Source organism: Cavia porcellus, unplaced genomic scaffold (assembly GCF_034190915.1).
Source record: "Cavia porcellus strain 051 isolate PalLab524CR breed Dunkin Hartley unplaced genomic scaffold, mCavPor4.1 scaffold_33, whole genome shotgun sequence".
Taxonomy (NCBI): Eukaryota; Metazoa; Chordata; class Mammalia; order Rodentia; family Caviidae; genus Cavia; species Cavia porcellus.
This window is the reverse complement of record NW_026947516.1, coordinates 23554482-23570239: the sequence shown is the minus strand read 5'-3', so window position 1 is coordinate 23570239 and position 15758 is coordinate 23554482. Positions and strand designations below refer to the sequence as shown.

The 15758-nt window shown below is 38.8% G+C and overlaps 1 protein-coding gene across 1 annotated transcript in view; it reads right to left on the bottom strand.

The window, feature by feature from the left end:
* Nucleotides 1-15369, bottom strand: part of Phex (phosphate regulating endopeptidase X-linked) — a 190116-nt gene extending 174747 nt beyond the window's left edge. The window contains exons 1-3 of the mRNA XM_003466402.4: nucleotides 14774-15369; nucleotides 10231-10299; nucleotides 3874-4035 (exon numbers count right to left, since the gene is read on the bottom strand). Coding sequence (XP_003466450.1) covers nucleotides 3874-4035; nucleotides 10231-10299; nucleotides 14774-14891 — 349 coding nt within the window. The 5' untranslated portion in view covers nucleotides 14892-15369. The remainder of the gene's footprint in view (nucleotides 1-3873; nucleotides 4036-10230; nucleotides 10300-14773) is intronic.
* Between the last annotated feature and the right edge of the window lie 389 nt (nucleotides 15370-15758).

Here is a 15758-nt window from a genome sequence, read left to right as displayed (position 1 = left end):
TTTATCATGTTGTATCTTATTGGATTTTATTATATGTGATAGTATAAACAATTTTTTATAGACAAGGAGATAATATAGTAACCTTTGTTCCATTTTCTGTTAGTTGGTTCTGAATACCCAGTAGTACTTTCATTCTCTTGAATGGTTTTACATTGTCTTGTTATGTTTGATACTATAATGTATGAAGGTATACTCAAATATTTCAAGGGAAGGGACACTATGGTAGCTACTGTTATGTCATATTGTCTTGTGGTGAAACACTATGTTGCTTAAATTGTTCTGTTCTGGCCTGTGTTGTTATGTCCTCTTTTAATCTTTCAATCTTTAAAAAAAAAAAAAAACTAGGGCCACTACACTGAACTATACTCTAGCCCTTTTATCTTTATTATTTTGAGTCTAGGTGTCACTGATTCACTAAGTTGCCCAGGCTGAGTTTGAACTTGCAGTTCTCCTGCCCCAGCTTCTTAGAACACTAAAACTTCAGGTTTGTGTCACTGCTCTCCATAACACTTAAAGCAAGAGCCTTAGGATTACTTTGTGAATCTGTCCTTTACAGTGCTTGTCACAAAACAACTTGAGATTTCTTGAGTTGTGTCTGTCTCAGAGAACAGAAATATACAGGAAACATGCGAGTCTTGATAAGAGAATCTGACAACCTGGCACACAAAAAGTCATAAACCAATGAGAATCATAAACATAGACATAAACATCTGAAACAAAATACTAGCTTATTTAATTCCAGCAGTGTCTTAAAATAAACCATTGTTGGGTAGGATTTGCTTCAAAATTTGAAGCTTAGTTCACAAAGGGAAATCTAAAGAAGTTAAGAAATATTCCATCTGAATCTCTGATAAATGGTGAAGAAAAGTTTTTGTTGCATACAATTTGTAAACTAGAAACAAGAAACAGGAAACAATGGCTATCAGACAAAATCAAAATGGTGAATGTTTAATTTTCTTAAATGCTACAGCAAAAAACACATTGCCATTAATCCCCTCAAAATACTCCCTCTTGCTTCAAACACACTTATTCTGTTGTTCTTCCCACTTCCTGAAGCAGCTCTGGAAGTCTTTAGTGAGTATGTTTATAAAACGCACTCAAAACTCTGGTGTGCCAGGCATGGTGGTGCACGCCTGTAATTCCAGCACCTGGGAGGCTGAAATAAGAGGATAATTGCAAGTTTGAGACCAGCTTGGGCTACAAAGTGAGTTCAAGACTAGACTGAACTTCATAGTGAGCTCCTGTCTCAAAATAAAAAGCCCTCTGATGAATGGTGTTACCACACAACATCCAATGGAAAAGGGGGCTCCTAGAAACATCAAAATGTGTCCTCACCCACCTTATTCACCAGATCCAGCACCATAAAACTCTTGGCTCTTTCCCAGTGTCAGAATGACCATTAAAGGGAAATGTTTTGAATCAATTCAGGACATAGAAGCACCCACCAGAGTACAACTAAAGTTACTCATAAAAGAAACCTTCCAACCCAGGCACAGTGGTGCACACCGATAGTCCCAGCACTTGGGAGGCTGAGGCACAAGGATGGCTATGAGTTTGATGCCAGCCTGAGTTACATAGCAAAACCTTATCTGAAAAAAATAGCAGCAGCCTTCCAGAACTGCTTCAAGATGTGGCAAGAAAGATGGGTAAGTGTGTCTAAAAAGAAGGGGAGTACTTTGACTAAATTAATAGCAGTGTCATAGTTACTTTCCTAGTTGCTGGGACACAATACCTGACACTCACAAATTAGAGGAGGAGACATTTATTTTGGTTCACAGTGTGTAGAGGTTTCAATCCACAGTCCGCTGACTCCAAGGCAGGGTGGCATGGTGGATTGTTGCTCATGACATCTCACATAGGAAGAAGAGAGATAAAGTAGGAGACTGGGAGGGAGATAAATCCCTCCAGGCCATGTCCCCAGCACTGCACTTCTGTATACCAGACCCCAACTCCTTCTAGAATCCTCATCCAAGATCGCATGCAGCTTTAGGAGGATATCTTAATATAAAGCAGAACAGGTAATGTCTTTTATGGTAATAATTTTTAAAATTTAAATATTCAGCATGTTTTTATCAAGTCTTGTATATGGGTGAGCATATGAGTTTTTGCACATGAACTCACACATGGAATAAAACCTGGAAAGATGATGCTATTTCCAAATGTGGATTTTTCTCTCTTTTTTTGGTTTTTTTGAGACAAGGTCTCATTATATAGTACAGGCATGTGCCACCACCCCCAGCCAAATGTGTATTTATGGGGACTTTTCCTTCTACATTTTGCTCTTTTTTATTTTCTCAACTGAGCTTGAAAATAACTTTTTTCATTTTTAAAATAAAGCCAGAACACAAACAAAAGAAACCCTTTACTGCTCTGAACAATTTACTCTCATTTCTATGAATTTCAGAGCCCAGATACAGTATCCTCCTCAAACAAAGCATGTCAACAATTAATTTTTAAATTAAGTTATCCCCAGAAAGTTCTTTAAATTATTGTAATCACTTCATGTCCTAATATTAAAAATCCTTCTGTTATAGCTATTGTGAAAGGGAGCATTTATCTGGAAATCTTGTATTTTTCCTATCTTTCAGTGACGTGCTATTCTTGTTCACATGGTTCTGTGTGAACAATTGTCTATCAAGGAAGAAGAGCCAGAGAAGAAAAATATAAGATGGACAAGAATGGTAAATGAAGGACCAACATGAATCAATGTCCTAGAGGGAAATAAATATTAGTCTATAAATTCACTGTTCAAGGCCTTATTATGGTTCTATAGCATAGGAATCTCTGTTAAGTGAGAGCAATACCTTTAAATTCTCATAGATCCTCATTTATAAGTTATCAAGACTAACTCTGAGCCTTCTAATAGAAAAATATATGCCATGTAAATCATTCCCAGTTGTGAAATTTAATTATATTTTCCCTTACAATTGATGATGGGTATCTATTTTGCAAATGGCTTCACGTGTTATTAAGTACTGTATGGATACATATTTAACTTTCATGCACTTTAAATCTTGGAAAAATGGAGAGGCGAAAGAAAGAAATTTTGTAACTCTCAGAAATTCTGTAACTTCTCAGAAATTCTTGTAGGTGTTACTGAATGCAAGTTACACACCATAATTCACTGTTGTCAAAAAGAGGGGGGAAAGCCATGCTATTTTCACCCTCAAAACAGTGACCTTACCTGGCTTTCAAATCTTCCTACTTCCCTCCTCAGATGGCTTTCTCCAACAGCTTAGCATTAAAAAGAAATCCAGTGCAAACATGATATGTTCCAGTAATAGGTGTTTCCAACTTCTTTGGGAAAGACCACAAGCACATGTGAGCATATAAGTAAGCACGCACATGTGAGTATGTGAGTGTGAGCTTGTCACTGCTAGAGGAGGCCATGGGAGAAAAGTGAGTCTCCCTAGAGCCAGCTTAGAAGCTAACGGGAACAACATGACAACCACAGGTCATCCAGAGTTCTCCAAAGTGATGTCAAAAGACAATGAGGTGTTAAGGACATTTTTTTAAGCCGTGAAAATCCAGGACACAATAAGCAAGGTATGAAGCTGACCCCTGAAAACAACAGACAAATCTGATGATGTAACATAATTTTCATTAACTGTTCCTTTGCTCCCAATCTCAATCAAATGCTATTTAACCTTTGACAGTAGAACTTAACTATTGTGTAATCAAACATGAACATAACCCACTTTGGTTGAGATCTGGGAGAATGGAATTCTACCCTTTCAATCTTCCGTTTCCAAACAATTCTTGGATTTAGGATAGTGAAAAATTGAGTAGTCGCACATTAAATCCCAAACTATATTTTTCATGTCAAATACTAGTGTCTATGAAGTGTGTCACCAACCTCCTGTAGAAACTTACCCTTCAACTTGAGGTCAACATTGTGTCTCAGCCAAGGATAAACCCCGTAGCTTGGCATATCTTCAGGAATTGGATTACTGTTTATCCAGCCATCACAAGCGAACCGGAAGAAATTATCACAAGGATCCACAGACAGATTTACTTTACTCAATATGGCAGCAGCTATTTAAAAAGAAAATCACAGGATTAATGACAAGCACTGAACATTTTTCCTGTTCTTTTCCAAATTAAACAACCATTTCATATCAACCAGTTCCCAAAGCTTGGCTTCTACATTTCCCCTCAAATAACTCTTTGAATCAACTTTGCTGTATGAAATAAGTGTGTTCAGCATGAGTGGGTAGAAGTTTGGTGGTGCTGCTGTTATTGGTTTTTCAAGATTCCTAACATTTGTGTGTTATGAGACAAGAATACAAATGAAGTAATATGGGAGATATTTTTGCAAAGATACATGTGACTCTTTTATCCCACATGCCTTTCTGCAAAGTGACTTTTCTACTAGGGTCCATTTCTTCTACCTCAAACATGGCCTGGCCTTTGTCACTTGCTTTGACCAACAAAATTAGCAGAACTGATTATTTGTGAGTTCCAAAGCTAGGTCCTTGTACCTTCCAAGTTAACTCCCTTCGAATGGAACCCCAAAACCACCCTTTGAAGAAGCCTCTTGGAGAACAAGAGGCCACATGGAAAAGAACAAAGCCAACACTAACTGCCAGACATGTGACTGAGGCCATTACAGACCTTCCAGCCCAAGTAACCATCCAGAGGAAGGCAGCTGCACACAGCCTAGAGAGCCATCCATAAAACCCATGGAACCAGGAGAAATAGTACATCATTCCTGTTTCACCTCCAGGGGGTGGTTTGTTTCACAGCAAAGGGTAGCCAAGAAAAAGGCCCACATGTCATCTGTCTACATATTTTAAAGATCTATTTACAATGTGTCTTTATAACAACCTGGAAGGCCAGTATGGCTTCCTGAGGCCCTGGACATCTAGTGCAGCTCTCAGAGGATCAGAGCCCTAAAAGGCACTCACAAAGGCCATGATTGGTGAGTTAGGACCATTTGGCAAGGAACTCTGGGATACAAGAGAGTGCTTCAGACTTGGCCCCACAGACACCTTGACTGTAGGAGAGGCATAGCCAGAGGAGGACTAAAGTAGGGTTTTCTAATTGAGGGTCTCAGGTATAGCAGCAGAACTGAGTATACAAATTAAGAAAAAGATACAGTACACTGATCTACCGTTTTCCTTCTTTCACAAATCCATATGCAAATATATAAGGAAGATAGGCTGAAGATGAGAAAACTGTACATAAATCTGTATCCATGAGCTTTACAAGAAAACATTTCATTACAAAATGAGAATGTTCCAAAATCCCTAATATTGGACTCCAACTGCATACAATTACTGGCCACCTCTCTGGCACAAAGATCTACACCAACTTATTACAAGAAAGCAGCCGATATTCTAATAACATTGGAAGGGTAACATTCTGGGCAATTTTCATACTTTAATTAATGCCAGAATATATTGCTGTGTGAAGTAATGAAAGCCTGATGAGTTTTCAGCAAAATAAGAATTAATTGCCCTTCAAAAGATAAAATCTACATAAATTTAGAAATACGTTTTATAGTTTTGTTCCATGAGTGGCTCTTCCAGACACAAAAACAAGGCTACTTCTCTAGCCTAGATTTTCTATGAAAATTTCCAAGAGCTTTTTATCCTGATTGAGGTGATTAATACACAAACATTTGAATTTCTAGAAGACTTCAGAATCTCAACTATTTGCAACCTCCCTGCCCCAAAATAAATAGCTATCAAAAACTTGGTTGACAAGTCTGATAAATTTCAAACTGACAATGTTTTTGGTTTTCATAACTAATTCAGTTATCTCTAATTACATTTGTGCTCACTGCTATGATTTCATCATTACTATTTAATATGCAGACCTGCCAAGACACACAAAATCTTCCTTGGAGTTTATATTTATAGTTAGTCTGTGCAGCCACAGGATGAATCTGCTATGTGACACCTTCGGGACATGGATCACATAAGTCTCAGTCTCACACAATATTTACAGTCACACAGGGGAGCCCTCATGCACGTTGTTACTCACATAAACTCGCTGCTTCCTGGCTTCCTTCCCAAACTTCCCCTGCTCCCTCCCCTCAGATGCACCCTCTCCATCTCCTTGCTTTTCTTGCAGCTACCTAGCAAAACTGCAAGGTCAGCTCTGACCTCTCAGCTCTAATACGAAAGTGGGGGCTGCATCACTCACACGGAATTTGGAAAGGAGCCCACTGAGTGAGAAAACTCTTTCCCTTGCCTCACAATTCATCATTCATGATTCACAGCTGGGCACAGGGCTGCACTTTCTGCAGGGGAACTCTGACTCCAAGTTGCAAGGGACCATAGTTGTCAAGGTACAAAAACTCCTTTCCCCCTTCTCCACTCCATGGAGAAAACCAAGCAAGTCTCACTTTAATAAAAGAAATGTGATCACGAAGGAGACCTGTGAAAGCTCAGGCTGTGGGCTTTCTCAAGCCACTGCACATGAGGGCAGTTGCTAGCTAGTCTTCAGCTCATATATGTGGAGTAGCTGGAGGCATTCTCCATATACCAATCTGAGTTTTTAGGCTTAATCAGGGCTCAAGGGAAAACCTTATTAGGACTTAAGCCTTATTAGTTACATAAAAATAAAATCACTTAACACTAAGCATCTCTGTGAAAGCAACTTTTATGCAAAGACCTCTTCATGCAGTATAGCATGGTAACAAACTTTAGAACTAGATGACTTGGTTTGAAATGGGAGCAACAGCATTCACTAACTACATAACTTTAAGCAGGTTGCTTAACTGCTATGTGTCCTGTTTTCCTCATCTGTAAATTGAGGATAATAATAATAATGCCATATAGTATTGCCATGAAAATGAAATGAGTAAATCTATGTAAAGTGCTTATAACAATGTCAGGTGCATTGCTGTAGAAATATAGGTAAAATACAGGCTGCACAGTGAAATTTGAATTTAAGGTAAACTACTTTCTAAATAAGTGTGTATGAAATATTTCAGGAAACATATTTATACCAAAAGAGGTAGCCATCCCTGTATATAATTCAAACTTAACTGAATATCCTATATGCATGTATTTAGCTATATCTGGGAACTTAAAAACTTGCTACTTGCTATTTCAATTCCATAAACATATCTGAAACCCTGAGGCTAGATTTTCAGAGTTACAGATCTTTAGATTTTAGAAAACAAACAGTATACAATCACAGATGCTATACTATCTCAACAATGTCTGGAGTGGACCCCTGCAGCAAGCACATTCATAGTTTTATGGGAAGAGAAATGCATATCCTGAGATCAATAAAGTCTAAAACAGCCTCACACAAGATTTGGTTTTGTTATCAAATTAACTGAGATCAGATTTGGTCTTGCCAAACGGGAGTTGCCATATTTTCTGGTATTGGGCATTATGCACTTGGGTTACTACTATCATTATTTTCTTTTATCCTCATGACTAATAAGTTTTAAAAACTGTTATTCCCATTTTTTCAGACAGTGAAGCTGCAATTTAGGATGATTATGTATTTAGCCCAGGATCACATGGCATATAAGCGGCCATTGGTGCTTCAAACTCATTTGCCCATTTACCCTTATCCACTGTCATCACTGTGCCACTTCCTTGTTTCTTTGTATTCTTCCTACAGCTTGCATTTCAAAAGCAAGATTAGTATGAGAGGACTTGGAGGAAAGCAACACATCTCCTGAACTTTCCAAAAGTTCAACTGTGCCTATGAACCCCACACATAGACACATACACTTCAGCTTTTGTGTAAGGCCCTGGTTTGGCCACAATTCTCCCACCATGTGTATTCAACAGCTGTTTCGCAGACTCCTGGGACACAGAGGCTTATATTGCATTAAAGAGGACTGGGTCCTTGGTGAGCCTTAATGGAAACAGCGCAAGCAAGGGAAAAGCACAGTTGGTATGTATTAACGGTACAATCAATATATGTATATATATATATATAAATCAGAAAGCCATTCACCAATGTGAGTATTAGAAATGAAGCATAAAGGCAAAACATGTTAGCTGGCAGAAAGTGACATCATCAAACATCAGTCTACAGACTTACAAGTGTGATTATGGCATTGTTATGATATCTAACATACAAAATTTATGAAATAAGTAACCTTCCTTACAAAAAGTTGTCTAAACACAACTGAAGATTTATGAGTTCAAAAATTTCAGTGTCTTATATCTGCAAGAATCCTAAGACAGCCAAGGTACTAGATGACATGAAATTTAAAACTTGGTCTCTGATGGTGCCTCCTGGTTCCTCACCTTCTCCATCACATCCTCTCTTCACTAGAAAAGGCTCCAGGTCAACTACTCAAACCAGGGAAAAGACTATTCCTTGGAATTTTCACATCACTCCAGAACAAAAAACAATCATTCCAGATATCACACAGTTGAAATAGTCACTGGATTCTAGTTAGTCTAGTGTTATGGAAAAAGAACAAAGGGCTTAACGTGGTACTATATTACCAAGAGAAGCATGGTAAGGAGCCAATGATGGACTTGAATCTCAGCTCTGCCGCTAACTCAGAATGTGACCGTGGACAAGTTATTTAGCCTATAGTAGCCTACATTCCCTTATCTGTATGGCTGGTGAGAATACAGACTTATGGAGGTTTTAAGAGATAGTATGTGTAAGTCACTCAACACATTGCCTCATTAAAAATATATATTGATCGCTTATGAGTGGAAAATATAACCTAAGAGTCTAACACATTATCACTGTCTAAGTCCTGAGAATTTACAAGCTCTTTCACCGAGGTCTCTGCATCTCGATAATTGTACCACCCAACATCAAAGCATCAATTTTGAGTCTCTGCTTTTTTTCTCATGGCCCATATTAAATCTTTCAGCAACTTCAGCAATGCCCTAGCTCCTAAACTTTCTGCATCCTCCACCTTTTGAATTCAAGGCAGCATCTGCTCTCTCTTATCTGCTCTACTGCAATAACCTCCTCTCTGAGCAGCCCTCTTCCACTCTCGCTCCCTTTGTTCCTTCTCCACACAGAAAGATTCCCATAGTCTAGTCCTCCACTGAAAGAGCTTTTAAGTATTCATAAGATGTACTCTTTAAAAAATCCCTGCAGGGATTCTTGGACACAGTAAAAACTGAACTTTCCAGCATGTGTGCCACCCATTGTCCTTTATCACCTTCCATCACCTTTACTGTGTCCTTTACCCAACAAGCTCCACCCATCCCTCAAGCTGGCTCCACTATGGGACCTTTACACAATCTGGAAAGCCTTTGCCTCAATCTTTGCACAGCAGTTTGCTTCTCATCATTCAGGGTCCTTTTCAAGGTCATGTCTTCACATTTTTCAATCTAGCCACCCTGTCACTTGCTATCCCATTATTATGTTTTAATATTTTATTTTGCTGCATAACACATACCATTAGCTGAATTCTTCTTATGAACTGATTGCTCATGTGGCATTTGATTGTTTTTCCTTCCCCTATCTTTGATACACTGATATATCCGCAAAATCTAACATAGTGTCCAGTATGCATAAATATTTGATAAATTCACTCATTGTTCTCTTAAGGCCATGTGTATAACTTGTCCTACGATCTTCCTTTTGGAAAATTTGCCAAGATGCTTGACCAGTTGAATAAGAATGGATGGTAGAATCCAGCTCTGCAAATATAGCTCCTAACACTGATTTATGGGTGAGGGCAGGATCTAATAGCTGTAAGAAACCTGAGGCAACTTCAATTGTTAAACTTCACTTTGTTGCACCCACTAATACATGGCCTGGTCACCTCAAGAGAAGTTGGACTTTAAAAATAGAATAGAAAGAAAATGATGAGGATGAGGATGACGAAGAGGAGGAGGGCACAGGAATTCCGAGAGGCCTTGGAATCATAAATTTACAAAGCATCTCTGCTTACAGGCAAGCAGATCAGACCAACTAACCAGAAGATACATGAAGACTGTGTAAGATAAATAGGCCACTGAGCCATAGGAGGCTGAATAGTCTCTGCCTGTGGCTCTTAAGAGAGGCATCCAATCTTTCAAGCCTCTTCCCAAGTTCCTTATCATGAGGCTTAGAATATCGCACAGCTGTTTTTTTTGCAATGAAAAAACCATACAGGAAACCTAAACTCCATTATTTCACATTGAAACTTGAAAGTAGACTTAAAATTTCTTCAAAATTGCATTTTGTACTTGGTAAACCTCAAGCAAACAGAATACTAAAAATACCACCTGTTTTCTCTTCCACTCGCCAAGGTACCACAATTATAACTTGACACAGGATGGAAAATGAACTTACCGGCTTCAATGCATTCTGGTTTCAGGCAATACTCCTGTTTAGCTTGGAAACTTAAGAAACCTTGCGTCACTGAAAAAAAACATAAGAATAAATGACCAGCTTATAGCATACCACTATCAGGTAAACTATCATCAGACAAATATGCAAGACATTTCATATTAGTTTATCTTCATCAGAACTGATGCAGTCCTCAGAACCCAGTTGGCTAATAGGCTTGGTAAAACTCTTGGTTGTTGTGAAACTCAGTTCTCTCAGAAGACAAATGGGTACAGCTAGACCAGGGCTCTTGGGAGTCTGATCCCATAGCTACAGCAGCAGTACCTGGGGACTGGCTAGAGATGCACATTTTCAGCCTTACTCCAGGCTGGACTCAGAACTGTGGGTGGAGAGGCAGCCATCTGTGTTTTTTTGTTTTGGTGGTGATGGTGGTGGTGTGCTGCAGATTGAATCCAGAGCCTCACAATGCTAAACAGGGTCTGCCAGTGAGTTACACCCCGTGATGGTCATCTGTGTTTTATCATCCTGCGGTTGACACCAACTGCTGGGTTAGATGATCTGTCATGTGTCTCCCATCCCTGATTGTCTGAGGTGTAAGTCTCATGTCTCCACTCTTTGTAACTATGTCACCCTCGTAGAGATGGAAGAATTGAAGCTTTTAAACTGTGTCATTTGGAGAAAATCCAGAGTGGAAGTAGAAACTTAGTATGTGTAGTATTTAGAGTTCTGGATCTTATCTAAACTCCATACAGATGTGACCAAAAGAGGAAGGAAAGGGTAAAAATATTCTGCGTGTAACTCAATCATCTGGCAAAAGTTACTGCCTGCCTGCATAGGGTCCCAGACATCCTCCTTCTGTGAAGCCAGCCTAGCTGTGAGATATCTGTAGATTTGGGGACCAAAAGTTCACCTATTTTCCCCCCTCAACACACACACACACACACACACACACCAGGGCTTGCCCTGGGTTTGATCCCCTGCACCACAAACAAACCAACCCCCACACAATCAAAACAGCGTTTTTTATTTTCACCAATGCCTTGATTTCCTCATCTGCCTAAATGAATTTTAGGAAAAAGTATCCAAATGGATTTCTGTAAAAGTGCAGAAGAATGCCCTATTTGTGAGCTCCAGGCAGCACCTGGGCATTAGCAGATGTCAGTTAAAGATTTCAAAAAATATTAGAAATAGTTTCTTCTCTGTGAGCAGAAACAAGAAGTAATTTCAAGATGTGGCCGTGGCCTTGAGATGAACCACGGAGGATGTGTGGGCACTGAGGCCTTTACTGCCATACTCGACAGAGAAATACAGTCAGAAACCTTGGCAGCATTTATGTTTCTGCGTGTTTTATTATTTATCACTCCACATTCTAAGAGGAGTCTGATTTTGCTTTGTTCTTTTCTCTGCTGCCATCTGCCAAAAACTCTTTACACCTGCGTTGCCTCATAGATTCAAGAAAATTGCCTACAGACTATCTCGAGCCTATTTTTAAGAAGTTTCTTAGCATAAAAGTGTGTTTTGATTTCTTTAGAAAGTTAGATAAAATATACATATGAACATAATAAAGATTATCCTGGAGGATAAAGGGTATCCTGATACTGTTCTTTTGTATGTTTACCAAATGTTTTTTATTTATTTATTTATTTATTTATTTTATTTTGGTACCTGGGATTGAACTCATGACCTTGCACTTGCCAGGCAGGTACTTATGCCGCTGAGCTAAATCCCCAGTCCTACAAAATGTTTTTAAATAAGCATGTGTTATTTTTATAATAGAAAAATATGTACTATACCTTATTACACATAATACTTGTATTTTTATTATTCTGGAAGTGACTTTCTTGGCACTAATCTTACTTTTTAGAGAAAGGTTAATAAATCAGTTAAACACTCCTCATAAAAAGATAACTCTTGACACAAAACTTCTAAGGAATCAAAGCTAAAGCCAGTTATCTTTGTCTGACAAGTTGTAGAAGAATGATTTTTAATTTAATTTGACTGGGACAGAGGCAAATTTGACTCTGGAATGTTATATCCATAGGTGGGATGTATTTTAAGATCTTGAAAATAAATAAGGCTCCAATAAGTCCCAATAAGGTAAAAGTATAAATAAATAGAACAGACACAACAAAAATACATTAAATAAAAATTTTAAATGTTACTTTTTACTGATTTGGAGCTCTTAAAAATTTTAACAATTTGATTTTTCCCTTTTATTTCTCTATAACAAATATGAATGCCCTCACAATACAGTGAAGTCATCCAAGATCAAGAGTATGACAGTGACCTGAATAAGAGGTCACAGGCCAGATCATTCCACTATTTGTTCCTATGAACAGCCTTGCCTTGACATTTTTATATAAAAATACATAAAAGTTAAATTTCAATGTCCAGAATCAAATCCTCCTGGAACCCAGCCATGCCCATTTGCATAAACCACAGAGTTGAGTACTGCAATAGAGATCACATTGCCCACCATGGAGTCAAGAGTACTCACTGTCTAATCCTGCCAGAAATAGTCCACTGACCCCCGTATCTGAGAAACAGATTGTGAGGAAGAGAGGAAGGAACAGAGGAGAAAAGACACCTGCAAATAAACTGGTTATAGGCATATAGTCATATCTGACCTTTTTCAATTCCAGTGCTTTACATTCTTTGAAAGCACTCCAAAGCCACTGGCAATCATTCTTACTATAGAACCACTAAGGTTTAGAAGAGAAATTATCTCAGAGCCTCAGAGACAAAGAAGAAGTAAAGAAGGATGCTAGAAAGTACAGACATGTGATTGAACTTGAACAGGCAGAAAACTATGTCACAAAAATGAACCAGAAAGCACCTTGAAGAGATGACCCTAACTCAAATACTGCCCTGAAAAACATTGCCTGGCAGAGTCCCAGAGATTTTCAGACAAGCACATTGCTAGCTGCAGAGTTCAGGTTGGGGACAGGTAATGGAAAAAGGGCAGGGAAGGAGATTAGTGTGAAGTAGTACTCAAAAAATTGACCAAAATTAAGGGTCCCAGTGCATCCAAAGGGAGGTGGTCTCCTGAAGCAATGCCCAGTTAAACTGTAATACAGGAGAGAGACGTAGCTCGGTGGTATAAGACTTGCCTAGCAAATAAAGTTTAGCACTGTTGCCAAAGAATGATTTTCTCTCAAAGAACAAAGGTTTGCTGCCATGGAGAATCTTTCAGCTAATATGCCATGACTTGGAATGCAATGATCGTAAGCTTGCAATTTGGAAAAAGTATCAAGCAGAGGTAACATCATTTAAAAGAGTGAATACTTTCATATGCATGATAATTATTTGGGTTTTTAGGTCTGCAAGTGTTTGCAAGACCTAACATTGTAGTCACTTCCCAGGTAATGTGGAGTCCCTTGGTATGCCCACAGAATTTCTCCTCCAGTACGGGGAAGATACGTATCTCTAAAGCCCAAGCTTTGAAAAAAAAAATATCACGACAGCTTTCAAGGGCCACAAATTCAGTTGCACCAGTAGGAGGTTTAGCTTCACCAGAAAGTAATAAACTCATCTAATTTCCTAAATCTTCAGCCACAGAAAACATGGAAAGATGGTCTGCTCGTTTTAGCAGAGTTCTCAACCACACAATCCTAACTCTTTTAAAGTTTAATTTTTGGTTTGTCCCTGCCAAAATAAACATGGCCTCCTCCATCCTGCATAAGCCAGAGATTTTTTTTCTAGGGCTGCTGTGCTTCAAAAGTGCACCTACAATCTCCTAAGCAAAAGGCTTGCTCCTAAGAAGCTTTCAAACTAATGAAATACTATGGTTTGTATGAGGAAAGGGCTAATAACCAAGGGTTCCAAAAGCTTAAAATTTAAGGTCATCCTTCACGCCCTTCAAGATACTTGATTCTTTTTCATAGGAATACACTTTAATCATCACATTGACTCTCTGGGCACATCATTCTCACCATGAGTCATTATAATAATTGAATCACAACACCTTTCAAGTCTTTGGAGAAAAACTCCTGTTTTCCTCCATATTAAATTTTAAATCTATTAGGAAGGCAGAGTTAGCATAGAACCCCATCAGAGTCACTGGATTAGAAAGGACTTGAAGAAAACCATCAAAAGTGCATTTTAAAGGACAGATTTGTACTTCATGAATTAAATTTTGTGATTCATTCAGGCAAACATCAACAAAAGCCAAACGAAAAGAAATTCCGGCGTGTAAAGCTTTTCCTCATAAAACAAATAAAATCTCTCACTATGAATTCATAAGCACTCAATTTGTGAAAGGTAATACATGAAATTTTTCTACTCAGGTACAATGGGATCCAGGAGCCACTCAAAACTTCTTCATACCTACTTTGCCATCTGGACTATGCATCTGGTAGTAAAGAAAAGCTGCTTTTGTCATTTGCATAGTTTGTCATTGCATATTCAGAAACTGAGGATGTACCACCTACAAACACAAGCAAACAACCATACACACACCTGCCTTACTACACAGTTTTCCGGAATAAAACACAAGGAAACATCCTAGCACATGCCCAGTCCCCCTGGTCTCCAATGCCCGACTTACCTAGAAAGAGGATTGTGCCCAGCACCAAGGTGCCACCGATGAACACAGCCAGGGCAATTTGAGTGCCTCTGTTGGTCCCCTTTCTGGTCTCCATGCTGCTCCCTGATTCTGCTTCCATCAGAAGGGCTGGAAAGAGCGCTCAGAAAGAAAGTCACTTTTCGTGGTTTGGTAGCTGGTCCCAAGAGTTTGGTAGGTATTAACATCCAAGGCTCTCTTGCTCTTCTACCAATGGACAGCTTAAGAAATTCCTGTCAGGAAACCTCCCCTCGTCACCCTTTCTCAAATAATCGTTTACAAATGAAATAAAAGAAATTCAAAATATTGGTTGTCTTGGCTTTTCCCCTGACTAGACAAAACAAACAGCGGTTGCTTTATCTTGGTGCTCTCCCTCAGCAAAGTCCCTCTCAACCGATCCTTTGGCAGGCTCTTCTCTCAAGCGTTCCGAGTATACATGTTTTACTATGTTGCTGAACAGATGTTTTAGCTATTTAAATGTATAGTCACTTGGGGAGGAGAACACAATTGTCTTTATCAAAACTGGATTCTCATCAACCTCCCCGCAACCATGATAAGTTAGGTGGCAGGGACTCGCCCAACCCACTTCAAGATCTCAATTATGTAATTCTGCTGCAATAATCATGTTGCTTGTGCCTGAATTGTCCTCATCAAAGATATTCTTTCAGTGTGTGAGTCCCTTTTTAAAGCCTTCTAACAGCTCCTAGGATATCCTGGAGCATTTTATTTTAGGAACTTTGTGTATGATTGCATGTGCCAAAAATCAGAGTCACAGTCCGGTGCAGTGCAAAGTAGCAATTAAGACAACCTACAGAGGCTGATGGTTTGGACTGAACTTTTTTAAGGAAGAAAAAGCACTTCCTCTTTGTGGTGCTAAAAATTGTACAAAAGACAGTTAAGTATACGAATTAAGCTTATTAGTAACCACAAAAGAGATGGTAAAGTCTTCTTCCCTGCGTGTTTTGATGAA